Source organism: Dasypus novemcinctus, chromosome 1 (assembly GCF_030445035.2).
Source record: "Dasypus novemcinctus isolate mDasNov1 chromosome 1, mDasNov1.1.hap2, whole genome shotgun sequence".
NCBI lineage: Eukaryota > Metazoa > Chordata > Mammalia > Cingulata > Dasypodidae > Dasypus > Dasypus novemcinctus.
In genome coordinates this window covers 24,492,791-24,517,288 of record NC_080673.1, presented here as the reverse complement: position 1 = coordinate 24,517,288, position 24,498 = coordinate 24,492,791, and the positions used below count along the sequence as shown (strand labels likewise).

Here is a 24,498-nt window from a genome sequence, read left to right as displayed (position 1 = left end):
AGAGTCATTTGTGTTATCCCAAATACAACTGAGTGATCAGGATTTTTAAAAAGATCTGAAATAACTTGGCTAAATTTGAGAGTGCCTGTGTAGCAGTTCATCATTGCCCACCAAGCTAACCACTATTTTTTTTTAAAGATTTATTTTATTTCTCTCCCCTCCACCCCCCCAACCCCCCCGCCCCCCCACTCCCCCACCTCCTCCAGCCCCCGCACCCCCCATTGTCTGTTCTCTGTGTCCCTTTGCTGTGTGTTCTTTGTCTGCTTCTGTTGTTGAAAGTGGCATGGGAATCTTTTTTGTTACGTCATCTTGCTGCATCAGCTCTCCATGTGTGCGGTGCCATTCCTGGGCAGGCTGTACTTCCTTTCGCGCTGGGTGGCTCTCCTTACGAGGCTCACTCCTTGCGTGTGGGGCTCCCCTACGCGGGGGACACCCCTGCGTGGCAGGGCACTCCTTGCGTGCATCAGCACTGCGCATGGGCCAACTCCACATGGGTGAGGGAGGCCCGGGTTTGAACTGCGGAACTCCCATGTGGTAGACAGATGCCCTATCCACTGGGCCAAGTCTTCTTCCCAGCTAACCACCATTGAACAAGTAATCTCAAAGCAAATTCTAAAGTTGTTGTAATGTCAGTTTTCCCATTTGCAATTAAGCATAAACTTGATTTTGGGAAAGTAAATTTCTAATTTGAGAGGTGATTGATAATTCATGGTTATTGGTAAAATTTTTGTTACTTTTAAGGCTAGGTGGATATTTCAAATCAAAGAAGTCAAATTTCAGGCATAGCGTTGCAGGCACCCAAAATAATATTATATAATGTTATTTTGTACACACACATTGATTTATACACAAATATATTCAATGAATGAATATGTACATATATACATATATTTATGTGTGTTTTAATGTTATTTTATTTGTAATAAATTATGAATGACATTTTCCCTGCCTTATATTTTTTTGAACTCTATTTTGTTATATCCATGTAGGAAGTAAAATTTTGGAATTAATGTTTATTACATATTATTTAAGTCAGATAAGTTACATCTCACTTTTCTTAAACTTCATAAAAATCTTATTATTCATAGAACCTATTAGTCACCATTAAATTGATAGAAATTTGTTTTTTTCTTGCTTGTTTAACTTGAAACTGTGGTGTAGTTTTGACCTATGAAGTAGTGTATGAGTTTAAAGGTTTACAAGATTCACACCATTCCACAAAAGTTTGATTTATTTTTAAATACTTTGATTTTATATTTTAGAATTAGATTTTGTTGATTACATTTTATGCTTATATTTTTAAATTTTATTATATACCTTTGATACATACTAAAATATCAGTATACATTTATAAGTGTATGTGTATATATATGTGTGTATTTATGGACACATACACATATATTTATATAAGCACATCTCCTTATGAATGCTACCACAACCTTTCATTTTTTACGATGCTAGTTTGTTTTGTTAGCCTCTAGTACTTTATTAATGTGAATTAATGCATATGAGCCTTTCACAAAATTTTACCAATCAGACCTAAAATTTCATAAAAGACTTAATAATGATGAAATGCAACAAGAGCATAAACAGATTGGTCTGTGTTTTGTCCCTACCAGGGTATAAATGATGATGATGAATTCCATTTTCCTTTAGTAAAACTTCCTTTGTACTTAGATTTTTCAATAAAGTGTATCATCCCCATTTCTCGTCATAGGTAACATCTATCCCATCATTTCCCATAGGGGACTTGCCTGTGATGGTTAAGATGGGTCACTAGCATGCTCACAAATTGAAACTTTTGGACAGATGAGGCTTCCAATTTGACTATGAATTGTATAACTCTAAGAAATGACCAGAAGTCAGTGCTAACAAACTCTGCCATAACAAGTAAAGAGTGGTGTAATACGGATTAGGCAATAAGAGAGTGAGAAATTTGTTAGAAAGTGAATTACATCAGCAGTATCATAAAACTTTCTAAGGCTCAAATGGGATAATATAGGTAAAAGAGTTTTATTGATATTAAGCATGCATTTAACTCACCTCTAAGTTACTGACAGTTTATGGAAGTTTGAAAGTAAAACTTTAAAATGTTGAAAGTAAAATGACTAGGGATATTTCGCAGATGCTTCAATTTTTCCTGTTTTGATATGAATAAAATTTTATTTAATTATTCTCCTAGTTGTTTAAGGCCCATAAGACTATGGAGAGAAGAAATAGGAATTAGTATGTCAAGACAGGTTTTCAGGATAGCAATGAGTTTTTAAAATTTCATAAAACTCATTTTGCTGAGTACATGTTGTTCTGTGGGTTGTGTGGTAGGGGATATTAACCAAAGAAAAAAAGACTCCAGTCATTGAGTTGTGTTCCAAAGGAAATCTTTTACGAAGATGAATAATAACTGGGAAGGTTGGAATGCAACATTTTCCTCTTTTGACCTATCATAAAAGCAGACCACATAAAAATTGGAAAAAGTTGGGGGAAAGATCCTTCTGTTAGACTGAAGACCAGCCAATGGGAAAAATATAGCTAGAATATAGAAAGTAGAAAGTTTGCATGAACAGTCATCCTTCCAGGAAGAGAACAAGATTTACTCAAGAGTTAGTATTAATATTTAAAAAACAAACCAACTTAATTGAAAAAGAAGGACCAGGGCTGACTCTGACACTACCCACAAATGTAAACAATTACAGGGCTAAGAGAAGAGCAAACAAGTGTTTTCTCTGTAGTTACAATATGTATGATGTTGGTTCGTATGATCTTGATCGTGGTTTATTATAGATTATTATAGATTTATGATTTAAGTAGTGTAAAAATGGCAGTTTTCAAAAACTTATGGCTTACTATAAATCATTTTCTTAAAGCATACAAGAGAAAATATTAGGCCATATACTAAAAATGTTTTGGTATTTATTTTTATGTTTCTTGATCATAGTATTTTCTGTCAGTGCTTCTCCCCTATGACACAAAGAGTTCAAAATGAATATTTGTGGTATGGGTGATATTTTAAAAATGTACTGAGAAATCCTGTCCATATGCATTGAAGGCTATAAATGCAGATTGATTTGGTATTTAAATGGATCTTTTGTTATGGGAAAATTTTTATATTATACAGTAAAATAACATTAAAACAGAAAAAAATTTACAAGACTTGTTTGTACACTGTATTCAGAATCTGTTGTTCAATCTACTTTCATCTTGACACACATATTATCATGAAAAGTGACTTTATTTTCAAATATCTCCATATTCAGAAGAAAAATTCCTTATTCTGGCATGGTGTATATATGTATAATCATGAATACATAGGTATTAATATGTGCTTGTTTTGCATTTCAGATTTCACATTTGAGTTTTGTATTGAGTTTATTTCATGATTGAAAAGGCTGTGTTTGGCTCTAAAAGCAGTTCTGTGCTCTAAATTTGGAGTTTTTTAGATTTATTTTTTTCATAATCAGTGACATAGATAATATCTAACTTCCCCCTACCAGCCTCCACCCCCAATAAATCTGTACTTGGTAAATAAAGGGATTATATTTTAGTGAGTCTTGTTACCTAGGTGTGTCTTTCAATCTGACTTATGAGAGAAAGATGAATTAAACAATTTTATTTAAGTCATGTTAATGATTCCTTACAATCACTCTTTTAAAATGATAGGTTAGATGATTTTGTTGAGTTTATGTGGTTGTCTATGGAAATGCAGGTTTCAAAAAAAATTCTAAAATATTTTAAATAAAAACTTGTGTGTTATACTTTCTTATAAACACCAAAATAATTAGACTATAAAGTTTTTCTTTTTTTATTAGATATTTAAAGATGAAATGTACTCTATAGGCTATCCATAAGTGCTTTGAAGAGTATTTCTCAGGATCTATGAAAAATTACGTTTCTATTTATTTCTATATTGCATCAAAGCTTTTAAAATTTTAAATAATTGTTTCCCAAACTTAGAATTTATATTAACCTTCATGCAGTGTTATTATGGGGAAAATTTTATTTTTTGCACATGAAATACCCTGGAAAATTACTCCGTTGTTTGAGTGATACAACACTGTCTCCAAAATGTGAATTTTAAAACTTTTGAAACATGTTACCTTTCCTTTCAAGTTTGCTTAATGGTTGTCAATCATGTAAATATAGTTGGCTTGTGAGTTTTTCTCTTGCCCTTATTTGAGGAAATTTTCATTATGCCATCATTGTAGTCTAGAGCAGTCAAAACAGCCTTGTCAGATATTCATATGACATCATTCTTTCTCCCTAAATCAAATAGCAATAAAAGTAGAAAAGTTTAAATTTTATGTGGGAAATGTGTAAAAAGCAAATGCTCTTGGCTACTATTGAATCTTAGAGCTATCTCTTCAGTTCCCATAAATCATATGATAACTAATCTTTTAACTCAGTAATGTTTCCTGAGCATATCAGTGTGGTATTTAGAGAAATGGGGAAGCATTTTCCTTAAGTACTGTGGCAGTTTGCGATTATTTATGAATTCCAAAAAGAGAGATTATTTTTGTAAACTGGTATGCTCCTTTGGGCATGATCCCCTTTGATTGTAATAGACTCAGCTGAGATGTCTTTGATTAAATTAGGTTGAGATTAGGACTTTGATTTGACCACATCAGTAGGGTGCAACTTAGGTTAAGTCCTTAGCCCTCTGTAGCAGTTTGATATGGTTATGAATTCCAAAAATAGATATTGGATTATGCTTACAATCTGATCTGTACCTGGGTATGATTAAGTTATGATTAGGGCTTTGATTGGGCCATGTCATGAGGGTGTTGAGTCCCCACCCAACACGGGTGGGGACTCACAGATAAGGCATGGCAAAGGACAGAGTTGAGGATTTTTGACGTTGGAGTTTTGATGTTGGAGATTGATGCTGAAGCCTTAAGCTGGAGCCCCAGGAAGTAAGCTCACAGAGGAAACAGAAGCAAGTCCCAAGAAGAGAGGAACTCTGAACCCAGGAAGAAGCAAGCCCTGGGAAGAAAAGAACCCTGAACCCAGAGAGAAGCAAGACCTTGGAAGGGAGGAACCCAGGAAGCCTAAACCTTTGCAGACGTCGGCTGCAGTCTTGAGTCTTGTTCCAACACATGGAAATAGACGTTGGTAAGGGAAGTAACTTATGGTTTATGGCCTGGTATCTGTAAGCTCCTACCCCAAATAAATACCCTTTATAAAAACCAACCCATTTCTGGTATTTTGCATCAGCACCCCTTTGGCTGACTAATACACCCTCAGTGGGCTGATATAAATGGACAGTATCTGAAGAAGATGCACAGAAGGCACAGGAAGAAAGACAACTCCTTAGACATGGCAGAGGAGAGAACTTTGATCCTGCCTCGGGAAGAGAGACCAGCCATTTGCCTGACAGTCTGCAGCTGAAGAGATGCAGATGAACTGAGGAAGCCTGTAAAGAAACAAACCCTATGCCATCCAGTAGCTGAGATCAGAAGAAGCTGGGCCCATGGAGACTTAAGAGGAAGACAGAAGAGAGACCAGGGCCACCATCTTACTTCAACACATGGCAGCTGACTTGGGTGAGAAGGTACCTCTCATGGTACCTTGATTTGGACTCTTTAGGGCCTTGTGACTGTAAGCCTTTACCCTAAATAATTACCCTTTATAAAAGCCAACAGATTTCTGGTACTTTGTATCAACACCTCTGGCTGACTAATACAAGTACTTCAAATAGTATACACTACTGGATATAAAAGAATGTCAGCTACATTTAAATTATAAAAAAAACAAAACAAAAACTAGAATAAAAGCATATGTGGAGTAATATATCCTTGGAGGGTGTTTGATATAATTTTTCAAGGCATGACTCCTTTTGCATGTGAAAAGTCATTGCCAGAAAAATAAGTCAGACACAAAGGGATAGATATTGTATAATACCACTTGTGTGAGCTAGCTAAAACCTTAAACTTTTTAGAGACAGAAAGTAGAGTACAGTTTACTGAGATGCAGATGGAGGGAGAAGGGGGAGCTAATGCATAATGGATGCAGGTGTTTGGGGTTTTGGAAAATTTGGAAAACAGATGGTTAGGAGGGTAGTACTACATTTTGAATGTGATTATCCCACTGAATGGTATGCTTGAGAGTGATTAGGAAGTTATGTTGTATATATATTCCACAATTAAACTTAAAAAAAAAAGAGAGAGAAAAATAGGGAAACTAAAGAGACAATGGCAATTAAATGTAATACATGATCCTGGAATTAATCTAATAATGGAGGAAAAAAATGCCCAAAAGAGCATTATTTGGAAATGTGAAAAAATCAGGTATATAGACTGCAAAGTTTATAGCCATGCTAAATTTCTTGAATTTGATAACTGTACCTGAAGTGGTTATTTAACTGTATATCCTTGTTCTTAGGAAATGTACATGGAGGTAACTTGTTTAAGAATCATGAATTATACCACCTATTCTAATATGTTTAGAAAATAGACAAACAGAGATGGGCAGACAGTTAGATGGCAGATGGATGGATAGATGGGTAGATGAGAGAGAGAGAGAGAGAGAGAGAGAGAGAGAGAGAGAGAGAGAAAGAATGATAGGGAACAATATGGCAAACATGGCAAAATGTTAAAAGTTGGTAGGTTTGGGTCTCTGAGTGGGGGCTAAGTTGGAGTTCTCCATATATGTTTTGTATTATTTTTGCAACTGTCCTGTAAGTTAAAAAGTATTCTAAAATAAACAGTTTTTTAAAAAAGTTAAAAGAAAATAAAAATCTGAAACATTTTTTTTACTCCTATGACTTTCAGTACGTAAAATGTGGTGCTGATGAACTATCCTTTGTTTGGTTTTGTTGAGCGCCTGTTTTCAAGTTAACCAGCTGATTTCAGAAAGGAGTAGGAATTTGTTCTTGCAAAAATATGAATAAAGATTATGACAATAAAAATAATCCTGTGTAGTAGTTGGGAAGTTGTTAAGCTGTTGCACTTGAGGCCCAACTCCAGAACTACTACATGAGAGTCTTCATTTTAACCAGAACGGCTGTGAGCTGGGATTCCGATGTAAATTACAGTTTGAGAAGCATTGTGTGATTGTGCCTCATTCCCCAGGACTAGGAAAGAGTGAGTCTGGGTCATTGCCAGCCTGTGCCTACAAGCAGAGCTATTGACATATTAAATGCTCACATAGAAAGTTTCAAATAACTGTAAACTTGGATTTACCTTAAAGTAGCTTTAAAGTGTAAAATTACTTTAAAGTGTAAAATTTATTTTATGGAAACCAACAAGCCCTATACGTAATTGGCAAAATACTTCATTTTAGAAAAGCCATCTATTTCTCAGGATGTCTGACTTGGGAGCATTGAGGCATCAGAGATTTCTGCATGTGTTTGAAGCTGATTAGAATGTGGATTCAATTTTAGACCAACCTCTTAACCAGTACTCTAAAGTGTTCTATAGACTCACTACTTTGTTTCTGTGCACATTATAAATCTGTAGAAATAAAAAAAAATTGTTTACCGTCTTTTCTCTCTATCCATTCCATTGACAGAGAAGTGGAGTTGAGAGAGATTCTTTCTGTACATTGAGCTGATAATTCGTCTTGAACTAATTCTTACTTTCTTCTTTGTAGATTTGCACATATGTCTAAGCTGTTTGTATCTCATGTCAGTTTTGTCCCAGAATACTAAACTGGGTAAACAATTTTATATGATACATCTTTCATCAAAGTCTAAAGCATTGTATAGCTTTTAGGATTGAAGACTAAGTTTTATAATTTAGCTGATTTTATCAACTAGCTGCTTTATAGTGCTAAAATTTATGAATGTAAGATTTGAATCAGTAAAAGATAGTGAATTAAAAGGCATGGATTTTGTCACTTCTTATATTTTAATGTATTTTCTTCTTTCCCTTTTTGGTTTTAAAGAAGAGAAATTTGAAGAGAATTTGAAAAAAGAAACTGGATAACCCATATCAAGAAATAAATATCCTGTAATTTCCAAGGCATTTGTCAAAGGTTTACTGTCTTATGAATAATTTATTCTCCTTCCTAAATTTGCTGTTTCTTAAGGTTACTGTATTTTGGCATCTCATAGTGCTAAGGAACTGGTAGTCTACTTTGGACAAAAACAAGGAGGCCATTTTATTATTTTGCTGATATGTATTTCTGATCTTCAAAGAGAAATCCATATATTTTTTGAATATGAACTTTCCCATATCTCACCATGGTGTATAAGGCTTTCCTTTATTAAGTAGTATAAACGATAGGCTAAATATGAAAGACAGAGTCAGAGAGTTTCCAGTGTTTCAGGGTAATGATTTTAAGGCTTCTGGAAATATGGACCACATCTTCTTTGTTATTAAAGGTAAAAGGCCTGGCACATAGTTGTCTAAGGAAATGTTGATTTAAATATTACTCTGGTAGTTTCAAATACATGTGTGGAGATTCACAGGCAAAGTCAACTTTAGAGAAAGTGTATTATAAATGTTTAAGAATGTTATGAATGAATTGCAATAACAGCACAGATCAGTATTCTTTAATCTTGATTGCATCTTGTTTGAAAAGATTGTGATAGATATGGGTTTGTTCTCTTCTACTCTGTCAGTGAAAACCGGCTACTAGGCACAACCAACCACAGTAAATGCAGGACTTCTTATCAGATTTTCACTTATTTGCAGATTACCTCATGATTGATAAATTCTTTTTACTTAGGGTCTCCTTTCTTCCCTCCGCTTATAAATCTGTGACCATCTATCTCATTCAAGGAAACTACTATCTCCCCTTTTCCAAATATCAAAGCAAACAAAAGTAGTTCATACCTGTTTACAGATGGCAAATCTTTCTTCTGTAACAGGTCTAATAAATTCACTTATGATTACTTTCTGAAATATCTGCCTTTCACGTTAAGGGCCTCATTTCCATATTTTAGCAACATTTTTATAATTAGCTTTGTTAGCACTGATTTCACTCTTTTAACTATTGTTATTTCATTCAATTTTCTTTTTTAGCTGTGTTTTGGGGTGATATTGCCTTGGATGATGAAGACTTAAACATCTTTCAAATTGATAGAACAATTGACCTTACCCAGAATCCCTTTGGAAAACTTGGACATACCACAGGTATCCTTGATTATTTGATTACTTATGTATCATTTTGGAATAAATATACTGTTAAAATGCTATAAACACTCTTTAGGCCATTTTTAATGTTTTACTGATCAACTCTGATTTCCTGCACACATGTGAGCATGTTTAGAAATTTAGGCTTCAGAAATAGTTTTCATTTTGATGATTAATTTAATAAATACATTATAATGTTTATTATGTTTCAACCTCTTTTAAATGCTTAACGTATATTGATTCTTTGAATCCTCTTGATGATAGGAACTAATATTATTATGATTTGCAAATCAGGAAATCAGAGTTTAGAAGGTTATATAGCTTGCTTATGGCCACAGTCAGAAGGGTCAACTCAGGACCAGAATTCAGGTCTGAGAAAGGCCAGATTTCATGCCCTTGAGCTTTTATTCAAGTGCTTCTAATTTAAGATATTGAGTTAAAAATGTAACTTATCCTTAAAGTAATTATATACAGCCTTATTTAGAAAATGCTTATATGTTATGTGTCTATCATCTATCTAAATTGAGTTTCTATGGAAAATTTAGAAGACAGTTTTAATTTTAGTTGTTTTGAACATGATTGAATTCGGAGATTTCTAATATTTAAAATGCTGTTTGGCTCTCATTTTAAGATATTTTTATTAAAAGTTTAAAATACTTCATATTACCGTGTTAGGATTTTATTGCTTTACTTTGAGGAAAAATTGCAAGCTTAAAATATCTTTTTGTACTGATAGCTAAAAAATATATTTGATATCATACTTTTAAATTCATTGCATCCACCTCCCTCCCATTATTTTAAAAATTTTCTTCTTCTATTCCTTTGGAAATAAAACAAATGGTTCCTTTCTGGTATTAAGCAGGCAAATATATTACAGATTTGAGATTGTTGTCAGTGTGAATTAATATCTCTTTGTTTAATTCCTTCTTTCTATCACCTTTTTATTATGACAAATTTCAAATATATTGAAAAGTTTAATCTTTTTAGTCTCTTAAATTCAACAGTCAGGCTAGAGGATGTGGCTCAAGTGCTTGAGGTCCTGCTTCCCACATGGGAGGTCCTGGGTTTGGTCCCTGGTGCCTCCTAAAAACAAAAAAAACAACAAACAAATTAATAATCCATCTCAGGGCAGCCAATGTGGCTCAGTGATTGAGTGCCAGCTTTCCACATATGGGGTCTGAGGCTCAATCCCTGATTCTGGTACCTCAAAAAAAAAAAAAAAAAATCAACAATCATTAGCAATTTGCCATATATTTTATGTGGTGTATGTGCATGTGTGTGCATGAACAAACAGGAATATGTGTGCATGTAAAACAGAACTTTATGAAATTAATTTCAGATAACACATTAACCTTAAGTGATTTAGCATGAGCTTTCTAAGAATAAGGACATTATATTATATAACCAAAATGTCATTATCACATCAAAAATTATATAAAATATGGCCTGCATAATAGCATCATAAAACCTAAGGAATTTATTTAAAATAGCAATATATATTATATTAAAAAGAAAACACATTGGCCTTTGTTGTATATACTGGCAATCTTTACTGAAACAAGCACCACTATAGGTTTGTTGTGTAATCCTTATATTCTGATACAATATGTTTGTTAGTTGACTCTCCAGGTACTGCCTCACACTGAAGCTTGTTGTGGAGACAATATATTTGGGAGAAAGCAATGATACTGCTCAGAAAAACCCTAGATTTACCATATGCTGCATTTTCAGTTTGTTTAAGATTTTCATTAGCTTCAAATTTTATTTAGGTCATTTCTTATTTCTGCCCTCACCATTATTTTGGGAATTCATTTTCTGTGATTTAAGACATGCAGTCATTTCGCCATTTCCTTTTTCAATACGTTTTAAAATAAGAGCAGCTGGAATATAAAATATTGTAATTTCAGATATATAGAAGAAAATATAACCTGTAAATAAATAAATTATTCTAAATATATATATGAAATGTTTATACAGTTTGAAAGTTCAGCATTAACTTGTACTATTTATTGAATTACACTGTAAAAGTATATTTTATATTATTGTCTTTTTATTACTTGCTTATGCTGATTTTACTATATTCTATATTTTACATTTCCTTATTTCAAAATATATAGTCTTTTCCATGTTTATTTTGCTTAATTTTGCTTTGTTTTTAGAATGTGTTAAAAATTAGCTCATATTTTAGGAATCTTCCCTTTTTTCTATTTCAATGAATCCCCTACGCAGAATTTTATAACAATTGCTATAAAAATTATTAAAAATTGCTAAATTTTCTAAAATTGCTTAAATTGTATTATTAGAAATATTTTTGCCTTGGATAGGCTTCAAACTTTGTTTTTTCAATTATATAATTACTCTTATCTTTATTATTAACTTAATATTAACTAACATATTTCCTTTTTTCTCATAATTAGCCTCCTTGTAAATCTATTTGTATGCATTTTAGGTCTAATATCAAATATAACCGTTACATAATGGTCCTTACTAGCTTATAGTTTCCATATTTTAGAAATATTCCTTTTAACTGTTTAGGAATGAATGCATTTAAATATTACCTCATCTTTCTAAAATGTTCAATGAAAAAATTTCAAAAATTTTTCTCAGGGACACAGCAAAAAATGTGACCATGTAATACAAATAATTAACAGATTATTAGTCAGTGAACAAGCACTCTGATTTATTTGCCTTATAAGGATTTGTTTGCTCTTTCCTTTAAGAGGCTTTTGTGGCAATAGTTTTTATATAACTTTGTTTTTTCATTAGCTTCAATCTCATTAATTAACTTTGAGTATTAATTTCAAAGAGACAAAAAAGAAGATATTGGAAAGAACATTGTTGTCTTCATAGATTTCTGGCCTTCCTTTGTTGTCCTGGCCCACACATATTCGTAAGCCACACTCTTAGTGGTACAAATTCATCTGCACTTGTTCAAGAGTCATGAGTGGTTATATTGGTTGTTTCTTTGATGATACCCCTTTATTATTTGTCTATTAAATTTCAAGGAGAATAGGAAAAACAGGGGACAAAATTTGGGAGCAACATTTTATTAAAAGCCCCAGAATGAGAGTAAGAGGACTTGGATTTTAGTCAAAGGGCCTGCTTTTTGACTCTGGAGAAGAATCTGCCTTTTCTAGTTGTTATTGGTAACATGGTGAGGAGAAATAATTCCTTATGCTCTTTTCCTCCTCTTTTGAGCTGTAAAATTCTTTACACTTTTACTTTGCAATATTTTTCTGATTATGTGCTCTTAGATAATGAATTATAGAGAACTAATTTTCAATACTTAGTTGAATATATTATAAAATTTGATGTGCTTTCAAAAAGATTTCAAAATTGACAGAAAATTTAGAACGGAGCTTGCCCTGTACATTTGCTCTACTAATTTTTTTAAAAATTTCCATTTGCTGCTTTCAGATCTGAAGTATTCAGTTTGCATTAGGGAAATAGCTGGAATGCAGTCAACAGGGCAGAACAGCTTGCTGTCTGTCATCCTATGTAACACTATGTGATGTTAAGGTCACAGTGAAGAAAAATGTTTCAAATTAGCAATCGATGACTCAATTGTCATGATGTCCAAATAAAGTCATGTTAGATTGCTCTCTGAATCTCTTTGCTCTCCCAAGCCTTTTTGTTGTTTTTTTGAGTTACCAAAATTTGTTGCTGTGGAATTTTTTACCCTCTTCACATATTCAAGGATGTTCATAACTCTAGCAGCCTAATACCATTTAAACACATAGTAATTTCCAAAGAGAGGAAAAGCATAGTTTATTTACAAGATATTTAAAGAAAATTATTTTATTTTATTCTTTAAGGTGAATTTGGAGACCATGGTATGTCAAAGAAACGAGGGGCCCTCTACCAACTGATTGAGAGGATAAGAAGAATTGGCTCTGGTATACCAATGTTTAAAGTTGCAGATGCTTGCCTTGATCAGTTTATTAAACCAGTGTACATTATGATGCAAAATATGTGAAGACATACTCTGATAGAGTCCTTTATTTGTTTTTATTTTGTGAGCTCATATTTCATGTAAATGTTTTAGAACATAATTTGAGAAAATAGAAATGTTTTTCAGTTTATTTTAAGCATCTCCTTATTAAGATATATTTGGTGTTGTTTTACTGGGGTTTTTTTTTTTTAATTGATTTTGTAAAAATATTACATTAAAAAAACAATATGAGGTCCCATTCGACCCCACCACCCCCACCGCACCCCTCCCCCCCCAGCAACACTCACTCCCATCATCATGACACATCCATTAATTTGGTAAGTACATCTCTGGGTATCTCTGCACCTCATGGTCATTGGTCCACATCATGGCCCACACTCTCCCCCATTCCATCCAGTGGGTCCTGGGAGGATTTACAATGTCCGGTGATTGCCCCTGAAGCACCATCCAGGGCAACTCCAAGTCCCAAAGGCGCCTCCACATCTCATCTCTTCCTGCCATTCTTTACTGGGGATTTTTATTTCAAGTTAATTTGGTAGCTCAATAAGGTATTTTCATCAAACATGGAGTTATAAAATTTTAATTAAATAAGGAAATATTGTGGCTATTAGGTTTTAAATAAAATCTGCTTAAAGTCAATTGCCAAAGTGATTTATTAGTTAAAAAATAATTAAAACATTTTTGACCAAATAGTTATGCATATCTCTATATCTGTTTCCTGACTTAGATATTTGTGATCATGCCTGTCTATGATATTTCATTGCATATTTGTATAGTGTAATATTCATAGTTTCAGACTGTACTACAAAATATCAATCCTGATTTAAAGAAGTAGGAATTTAGAAGGAGTCAGAAAATTTTGATTATCACTTGACATTATTGAATTGTATCTGTTTTATCATATGTTGCTGAATAAGAATATATAAAACAACTTTAGTGGCTGTTTCAGTTAGCTAAAGGCTGCTAAGGCAATATATCAGAAGTGGGTCAACTTTTACAATGGGGATTTATTAATTTATAAGCTTACAGTTCCAAGACTGAGAAAACCAGTCCTAATGAGACATCATCAGGAGATGCATTCTCCTCCAAGCTGCTGCTGTGGGCAATCAGGCCACATGGTGGGGCAAAATGTCGCTTTCTTCTGGTCTCTGCATCTCCTTCAGGCTCTGTTGTTTTCAGCTTCTGGCTTCTGCGATTTCCTCTCTAGGAGGCTGTGGGAGTTTTTCTCTGTCTTTGTGGCCTCCACAGATTCAGTTTTTAAAGGACCCCAGTAAAAGGATTAAAGGCTCATCCTGGACTATGCATTACTAGAATAATCTAATCAAATGGCCCTTAACGGAATCTAATCTAATCAAAGGTTCACAATGGGTTCACACCCACAAGAACAGACCAATTTAGGAGCATAAATTTCTGGGATCCACAAAAGCCTCAAAACTACCACAAGTGGCCTACAAGCCTGTGTGGCTTTTCTCTGTTGTAGGCTATTATATAGAAATTCATAAAAATTTGCTCGTAGAACATTAAGAAATATTATTTTAACATGAGATACTTAAATATTTTAATGCTTTTTTCAGGTTTGTAATATGAGTGAAATTTTTATATTGAATTTAATGTATATTAAATTTAGGCATATCTATATAAATGTATATTGAATTTAAGCATATCTGTATAAATATGTAAATAAGACATTTACATATTTTAACCTTTAAGAGGTAAATGATTCCTTGACCAAGGACTTCTGTTTCACAGAATATTTTAAATGTCACTGCAGGCTTGGAGCAAAATAACACAGTTAAAGGAAAAGTTCCTCTAAAATTCTCAGGGCAAAATGAGAAAAATCGAGTTCCCAGAGCTGCTACATCAAGAACTCAAAGAATATGGCCTGGAGGCGTTATTCCTTATGTTATTGGAGGCAACTTCACTGGTAAGATATTCCCAGAGGGACAATTTAAATCAAGAAATAATAACTTTCATGCAGATGAGACATAAGTTGTATAGAATAAATGTATAAAATATAGTAGCATTAAATACAACTTTAAAAATATCCCCCTGACCAAGGTTTTTGGTTTAGAATAACTTTTGAAATGGAAAAAAATATCTTTAATTTGTGTCCTATGAATCTAAAATTTTGTTTTGGATTTTAAACTGTGTTTCAAATGGGCCCGTTAAATCTGGGAGGGTGATCTCTCCTCAACGGACAGGAAGAATGTATGCCCCGTCTTTAGAGCCTTGTACACACATATTTGTAGAGATAACAGTCTTTAACTGTCTGGTTATGAGCGTCCGTTCTTAACAGTGACTCCTTCATATGCTATAGGCTGGCATTCTTTGGTTTGATAGCAGTGGTGGCATTCTGAACAGCGCAGGGAGAGAGGAGCCAGCCTGAAGCACTCCTCCCGGGAGCCAACATTGTTTTATTAACTTCATACAATTTTCCAGGCAGCCAGCGAGCCATGTTTAAGCAGGCCATGAGGCACTGGGAAAAGCACACGTGTGTGACGTTCATTGAAAGAAGTGATGAAGAGAGCTACATTGTATTCACGTACAGGCCATGTGGGTAAGTAGGACCCGGCAGTGACTTAGATTCAGAAGGGAATAAAAACATTAAATGTTTAAAACACCGTAGATAAGATTCATTTCCTCATATTTGCTTAGCATTTTGCCCCTAAGAAAGCCTAATTTTACCTAATAAAAGATGAACTTTTAGGTAATATAGTCTTTGATTACAGACCTTCATGCATCTACTACAAGTTTTTTCCTGTACCATAGAGCTACTTTCTCTGGTATTCTCTTGAACAGTGAGTTTGCCAACATCCCACTTATCCCAGGTAGAAATTTCAGTAGAGTTGCCCATTGATTCTGGTCTCCTTTCTCCAAAATCTATTCTAATGATCATAGCTGTTATCTTTTGGAATTCTGTCTGTTCCATTCACATCTTTATTTATCTCACCAAATGCTCTCTTTCTCACTCACTGATTCACTGCCACTATATTATTTTCTTAAAATACAGTATAGGGCAAGATATCAGTTTTTAAAAATCATTCTTCAGTGTTTCCTCCTACAGTTTGTTTTCTAGATTTGCTGCTCAAAAGATAGCAAATTATCCACCCCCAAAAAGAAAATGTCCTGTAAGTTGAGAAAACATCATGTTAAATTTCAATAGGATTTCTATAGCATTATACTAATGAACATTTATAATATCCATCCCTTTGAAAGGGATATAAAATACAGACTTTTAAAACTTATTTAAAAATGGAATTCCCTCAGTATTGTCCCTCACAAAGTGAAGAATACATTATTTTGGGAAATGCTGGTCTGAGAATAAAATCCAAATTCCTTGATGCAGCATTTAAGGAATGCCATGAACTTACCACAACTTCCATTTTCAGCTTCTTCTCTTACCACATCTCTTCACAAATCCCATAATCCAGCCTTGATAGAATAATAGCAGTTCTCCAAAAAATGTTGTACATTCTATTGTGAAAGTTTTTACTTACAAACCCCCTTGTACCAGGCTGTCAGATTCAAGAATTATCAACTTTTTGGTACAATAGCTTTTTTCCCCATTTTTTCTCTTTCCCTTCCTTCTTTTAAACTCTTCTTTATTATTGAAGTAGTTGCTATCCTGTTTTAAAATAAATATCTGCCATCATATAATTGTACTTCCAAATGTTTAATAACTTTCTCTGAAAGGCAAGCTATTTTTACATAACTATAGAATTATTATCATAACTTTTAAAGTTTAAATATATTCCTTAATATTTTCTAATATCAAGTCCATATACGTGTTCCCCAATTATCTCAAAAATGTTTCTTGATAGTTGATTTGCTTGAATCAGGATCCAAATAAACTCCATTCATGGCTTTTCATCTTTATGTCTCTGAAGTCTCTTTTACCCTTGAACAGTCCATCTGTTCCCACCTCCACCTCCAAATAACTTTGTTGTTGTTTTGTCTGTCGTATTGATCTGTTGAAGAAAGGCAGTTCTCCTAAAGATTTTCCTATATTCTATATTTGTCTGATTTCTTCCTCATTGTGCATTTTATTTCCTCCTTTCATCCCTGTGTTTTGAATAAATTGGAATTTATATATAAAGATTTTATTAAATTCTGCTTGGCCGCTATCGTAAGAATACGTCATAGGCTGTACTATCTACTTTACATGGCACCATGTCAGGAGGTACCTGTGCCTGGGACTCCCATTTTAGTGATGCTACAATTCAGCAGTGGATCCAAGAGGAAGTGGCCAGTTGCTTTCATTATAAAATAATCTATCAACTTTTCTCCTGATGGTTTTACTATTCAGTGATGAGCATTGCAAATGGTGATTTTCTAATTCTATTCTTTCTTTCCTTTTATATTAATTCACTGAAATTCTTTTGTAAAAAGTATTTTCTTTAATCAGCTAGAATTATTTAAATATCCTGATGTGTAGTTCATATAAGGCAATCAAAATAAATGCTTAAATTCTTTCTGGAAGGAAATAATTCTTACTCTCATGCCCAATGTGAGAAAATTACATAGAACTGTGTTTATTTCACTATGCATTGGAAGGGCAAGATTATGGCACCAGCTTTGTTCTACTTTATTTACCCAGAACATGTAAGTTAATTTTTTAAAAGTAGTGGATTTTAATTTTAGTCCTATCTGAATGGTATTAAGCAAACTTATCTATTATTACCTTCCTAGATATTTTCAGATAGTTCCATAATTTTTAGTTATGTTTTATTCAAATAATGTGTTCTTCTAAATTATTCCTGATTTTGGCTTTAATAGTTTTGGTTACATTTAAGATACTTCTAATTCCTATTATTAACATCTATTTAATATTTAAAAGGTGCAAATTTAGTCTGTTCTTCCTTCCTTCTTGTTATTGAATAGGACTTGTTTTAGCTCAGCTTATATATTTCTATGATTCAGAGCAGTACATCTTTCCTCCTTCCCACCTTTCAGTTTTGTAAACTAAAAACATCCAAAGCACTACTCAACTTTTATTTATCACAAATCCTTATTATATTCATTTTCCCATATTAACTTGGCTCTCTTCATAGTTTTCCATTTCACCTGCTTTATTCTTTATTTCTGATTCTCAAATAAGAAATAAAGTTCATAAACTAAGATAAGTTAGAAATAGAGTCATAAAAATTTCCAAAGGATAACCAAAAGTAGCTAATGACAGGATATATATACACTTTTTTTTTTCAGGGATTCATGGCATTTTTTAAAATTTTGTTTATTTTTTATTGTCTTTTTTAAAAAAAGATGCATAGATCACAAAAAATGTTACATTAAAAAATATGAGGTTCCCATATATCTCACACCTCACCCCACTCCACTATTTTAAAGATGTAACTTGCCCCCAGTGATACTGGAACTTAATGTGGCCGTTCTCAGTATTATGTGTATATATATATACACACACATACACACACACATATATTTGTGACTGTCATGACATATAACTTATTTATTTATTGAGATACCAGGGGCTGGGGATTGATTCTTGGACCTTGTGTGTGGGAAGTCAGTGCTCAACCACTGAGCCACATAGGCTTCCCACAGTTGGTTTTATCGTTTGTTTTGCTTGTTGTTTGTTTTTGTTTTTTCAGGAGGCACCAGAAACTGAACCCATGACCTCCCAAGTGGGAAGCGCTCAGTTTCTTGAGCCACATCTGCTCCTTATTACTTTTAATAGCATAGTAGTAATGCTGCTTTTTTGTAATTTGTCTTGGTTCTCATTTTACTTTTAGAAGTTTGCCCTGCTAGCTTTTCAGTAATAGGAAGGATGATAATTTTTATAGGATTGATCATTGACAGTCATGTTGTGACTTCAAAATGTAGTCAGCAATTGCTCTATTGTCCACAATTTCACGAAATTATTATTTCATTTTAAATATATTTTTTGTTTTGGTATGGTAATGTTGCTTTTTCCACATCAGAAAAAAATAATTTAAATTATTAATGAGCTTGATACTTGGTGGTATGCAAAACACTGAGAGCCAACCAGAAGATACAATCAAGACATGAATTTAAAAGTCCTTTTAGACTTCATAAGAGCTGAGACACATAGTTTATGGCATTTTACATTGTCTGCAAGGTGTGATGCCATTGAAATTGATAATGGCATTTGACAGTTTTATTTCTAACTTTAATCTGGTAGACAAATGCATCTGGTTATTTAATATCACTTTTATCAGTATGGTTTAGTGTGCCTAGTAAGTTAGGCAAATTGTAACTCTCGTGAATTTTTTTAAAAGTACTGCTAAAATAGCAGATAGATAGAAAATAATACTCCATATGGTGGTTATTTATAGGAGGGACTGTTAAATACAGAACTACCTGTATCATTTAGAACATTGTATTTCCCACCTTATTCTGATACAGTTAGCTCTAATGCAAAAACTATTTTTTGGACACCTATTCCATGCCAGGCCTTTTGGTAGGTGGGAAAATATAATAAGCAAAGGGTAGGGATCAGAAAATTTTTTCATTTAGCACCAGCAAATATCTGTTCTTAAATTATACTTTCATTATACATTTGTTATTTGTGTATTTGAATGTATATTGTGTATATGTGCACCACATTTCTAGGTCTGTAATATTTCTGATCCATCTTCAGTGGGACTTACACTTTAACACCCCTCCCCATATTAGTAAAAAATTTGAACTGAGCTATAAATATCCCTTGTATTTGGTGGCATTTTAAAATTTAACAGGCAAAATGTAAAATTTTTATTAGCAAAATGTGAGACCATTTTATAACAGGGGTGGTTTGGTATCATTCTTCATATGTCACAGATGTGTGGAAGTGAATTTATTACCTCGTCTGTTATGTAACATTATACAATGGAGTATCCTCTATTTAACACTAGTTTTCTCATTCTTCTAGTAATTTCTTAATGATCTTAGTTTTCTCCCATCTTCCAAGTTTTAATGATTGACAAGCAACAAACTTAGAGTTAACTTATTTAACTATTTTCCAGGTTTTATTTTTAAAATTGTATTTAACTTTGGTTTATTTGGTTCTTTAGGTTACAATATTAGTTGCTTATTCTTCCTACACTTACTGAATACTCATTTGTGTCACTTACTATGCTAAGTATGAAGAATATAAAATTGAACATAAGATATTTTCTCTCTGCAAGGAAGTTATAGTCAGCCAGAGTAGGCTTTGCTTCCAGGAGTTCTTTTTACAAACCACAGAGACCAGCTCAGTTAGGCTGAGGTTTGAGATAATTCATTCACTCACACCAGTGAAAAAATGGAGAGCTAGGTTGAGGAATGAATCTTAGGAATAATCGGTTTAATCCCTCACCACCAGAATTATCACCACTTCTTTGTATGCTTCCTGTTTGGGGTCTTACATCTACACCACACTTATCAAAATAAAACCTCTTCTTTCAGCAAATATTTATTGAACTCTGCTTTCTGTCCAGCCTGGAGTAGCTAGGGATATAGCAGTGAAAATCAGAAATAAGTCCTTTTCCCACACAAAACTTACATTCTAAGGTAAGGAGTCAGAAAGTGAAAAAGAAAAACACAACATTAAGTGAAATTTATAGTTTATTAATAGAACATAAATTCAAGAAGTAAGAAGAAAGCTAAGTAAGCAAGATGGAGGGGGCATTTGAGCAGAAAAAGATGAAGAAAACCCGTCTCTGGCTATCTGGGAAAGCAAAGTTCCTGGTAGAGAGACTAGATAGTGAAAACACCTTTGAGGCAGGAGCATGTCTGTCATTTTCAAGGCAGAGCACAGAGACAAGGATGTCCAGAGTAGAGTGAGTGAAAGGAAGAGTGATGAGAGATGACATCCTTGTGGTAAGGTATTTGTGTGTGAAGGTCATTTAGTGTCTTGGAGTTTTTTGTAAGGACTTTAGATTTTCCTCTGGGTAGGATAGAGAGCTGATACCATTCAGCTTGGGCAAGTGATGCCATGGTAGCAAATGATCCCCACCCCTCAGTGACTTACAGCAACACCTATTTATTTCTTACCCATTCTACATGTTCATCACTCATTGACTGTGGCTCTGCTCCACAGAATTTTCACTCTGGTATCCAGTCTATTGGAGAAGCCCTTTTGGAACATTAGAGTTCTGGTGGCAGATGGAAGAGAGAGAATATGGCCAACCAAATGCTTTCTCTTAAAGGTTCTTTCCAGAAATGACACATACATGTTGTGCTCACATGACACCGTCCAGAGCAATTCACACGACAAAGTCCAGCACCAGAGTGTGAGGGAAAAAGAATCATCTCCTCCAGAGGAGTAATGAATGTTTTTAAACTGACTCAAGTTACCACAGAGCCTTTGGAGAATATCGAGTAGAGTGGCATAATTTGACTCATGTTTTCAAATTATCTCTCTGTTTTGAAAAGATTGTAGAGCAGCAAGAATAGAAACAAAGGGAACAGTTAGTAGATTTTTCCAATAAACCATGTGAGAGATGATGGGTTGGACCAGGATGTCAACACTGGAGGTGGTGAGAAGTAGATTGATTCTCAGTACATATTGAAAGTAAAGCCAACAAGATTGCTGTTGAGAGAGAAAGGGCAGATTCAAGAACAACTGCAAATTATTTGGCAAAGGAGTTGCTGTTAACTGGAATGGGAAAGGCAGGAGATGAGGGATGAAGAGCATTTTTGCAGAACAAAATTGGGGACATATTAAATTAAAATGCCTATTAGTCATCCAAGTGGAGAGGTAAAGAAAGGTGGTGGATACTTCAGGGTGATGTTCATGGGAGAAGTTTGGGATAGAAATATAATCTGGTGGTCACAGCATAAAAATGGTATTTGAAGTCATTGAATTGTATGAGATCACCAAAGGAATGAATGTAGATAAATAGAAAATAATACTTTATATTGTAATTAACGTAAATAATTGGAAGCAGTTGAAAAGGTAGGACTAATCCCAGTTTTATGGATGTCCTGATGGATGAGGTTGTAAGCAAGTTTCAAAGATTCTTTGGCCCATCCATCCAAAGCAGAAGTAATCAGTAGCAGACCTTGGATTACCTGATGGCTCTTTATGGCTCAGGGAGAGGTCAGATTTTCTTAGATGATGAACATTTCTCTTGAGAGGGCAAATAGACCATATAATAGCCAAGCTTTGAGTAGCACACAAATTAGAAAAAATTCAAAAGCATGTACAAAAAAATGGTATTAAACCTGGGAAACTGTGGAAAATAAATAATGTCTAGACATGCATAAACCATGTTTTTATAAATTATAAATGTTACCTGGTCATTCCAGCCTAGAATTTGTATATGTATTTGCTCCTTTATCCATCTGAGTACCTAGCATTCTTCTATTCCTAAGACCCTTAGATTAGTCAGGGGTCAAACTCACCAAAATTTTCCTCTTTTTAAAAAGACTATTGTAAAATAATAGGTATACAAACAAGACAATGTGAAATGTATTCTTCCTTTCTATTTTGAAACTCTACCTTTTTATAGGAAATTTCTATGGGTTAAAGTATGCTGAGAAGGGTGTTTTTGACTAAATGTCTTGACCACATTGTTTATCTCCTGAATTTTGAGTTCCAAAGCATTTTCTTCTCTGAATATAACAAGCAAGAATGACTCAATGCTGGTAATTTAGTTGCTATATAATTATCAGACATTTCAGTTTCACTACTGTTGCTTTAAGGTAGCAAGTATTTAGGTTTACATCTATGCAGAATTTCAGATTTTGTGTTTCTCTTCATCTAATACTTTACTATTTGGGTTTGTGACAAAAAAAAAATTTGTGTGAATGAAAACATACTATTAAAAACGTTAACTACCTACCTGGGTGCTAAATGTAAAATTCACTCAATTTTTCCCATTCAGGTTACTTCTCTCTTCTTTCTGTTCATTGATTTATTAAGCTAAGTAACTTTGCTTATACATAATGAGGATTTATTAATTCATCTAAGTGGCATAGTATGGGGTTTTAAATACTTACTAGTTTAAAGGCAATAGAAAGGTTTATTTTGAAGAAAGGGTGGAGGGGACAAAGATTTGAATATGTGGACAATCAAAAAGTCTGTTAAATATGCTTACCCTGGAAATAGAAATAATGAAATTCCTTTTAAGCATTTGGATGATTAATTTGGTAATTTTCTATATTAATTTAATAAATTACTAAAGGTGTTTGGTAGTGTCTTTTGCACTATGATTCCAGCTATAAATGAGCAAGTATTTGGAGACTTTAATTGCTATCTAAGAGGGTGGTTCCATAAATAAGCTATTTTACTGTAAGTTATAATTATTGAAGTTTTAGTTATAATTGTGTTTGTAAATGTAGTCACTGCAATACTCTACCATTTAAAGCATATTAAAGTGGGTGCGCCAGCATGCCCGCTCTCACACGCCCACTCCAGTGACCACGGACATTCACATACACACGATAAATGAACACGTGGAACTTCGGTATTTTTGGTAGAAAACCATCATAGTGCACGTGTTAATAACAGTAAGTTGAGGCAGTTTTCAGAAAGCCATTCCTGGATGTTTTACTTTCCAGTTATTTGGTAGTCCAGGAGATTGTTTGAGACAATATAATATCAGACTCAAATATTGGCCTAACCATTTGACATAAGTCTGATAATTCTTTGAACTAATTTTTGGCCTTCAATTTTCCTTCATCAGTTAGCCATTAACCTTCAGTAATATATTTTTTGAAAATAATTTCCATTGCTTTCTAATTGTTTCCTTAAAAATATTCCCACAAGTGAAAAGTAATTCATTTTTTTATTAAACTTCTTTCATAAATAAAGTTATTTTCACTTTTTTCTCGGAGGTAAAATATATTCTCTTAGTTTTATATTTAATATTGAAATAGTATTGGATTATTGCCATATAACTCCACTGACACAGTAGTTACCTACATAATTTACATGGATTGTGAGGATAAATAAACACAAATTTTTGAGTTTAACTCTGTCTCTTTATATAAAAGCACATTGTCATCTTCATAATTATTTTATTTTCTGATTTATGTTCTGAACATTTCTAAAATAATTTAAGGTCTATCTCCTAATAAATGGGTAATTAGTAAGCACTTGAAATAATCGTTTTGAAAATTTTGTTCTGCATAACTTAGGATACTCGAAATTAGGTGTATTTAGTAGTGAAAGGATGTTATGCCTTTGAATGTGATAAACCTCATAGATATTACAATTCTTTACAAAAATTTCACCATGTTGTAGTTCATGAAGCATAATTCTTTCTACCAGCATCTCAACTTGCCATTTTATTCCAGATGCTGCTCCTATGTAGGTCGGCGAGGAAATGGACCTCAGGCCATCTCTATTGGCAAGAACTGCGATAAATTTGGAATTGTAGTTCATGAATTGGGCCATGTCATAGGCTTTTGGCATGAACACACAAGACCAGATCGAGATAACCATGTAACCATCATAAGAGAAAACATCCAGCCAGGTGAGAATCTTCAAAATGCACTGGATTTAAAGGCCGACTGACTTCTTTAAATCGT

The 24,498-nt window shown here is 33.5% G+C and overlaps 1 protein-coding gene across 1 annotated transcript in view; it reads left to right on the top strand.

Moving 5' to 3' along the window:
* The window catches only part of TLL1 (tolloid like 1), a 207,398-nt gene that overhangs the window by 88,172 nt on the left and 94,728 nt on the right, over positions 1-24,498 (top strand). The window contains exons 2-6 of the mRNA XM_058274933.2: positions 8,961-9,071; positions 12,887-12,967; positions 14,795-14,947; positions 15,463-15,580; positions 24,265-24,443. Of these exons, the coding sequence (XP_058130916.1) occupies positions 8,961-9,071; positions 12,887-12,967; positions 14,795-14,947; positions 15,463-15,580; positions 24,265-24,443 (642 nt within the window). The remainder of the gene's footprint in view (positions 1-8,960; positions 9,072-12,886; positions 12,968-14,794; positions 14,948-15,462; positions 15,581-24,264; positions 24,444-24,498) is intronic.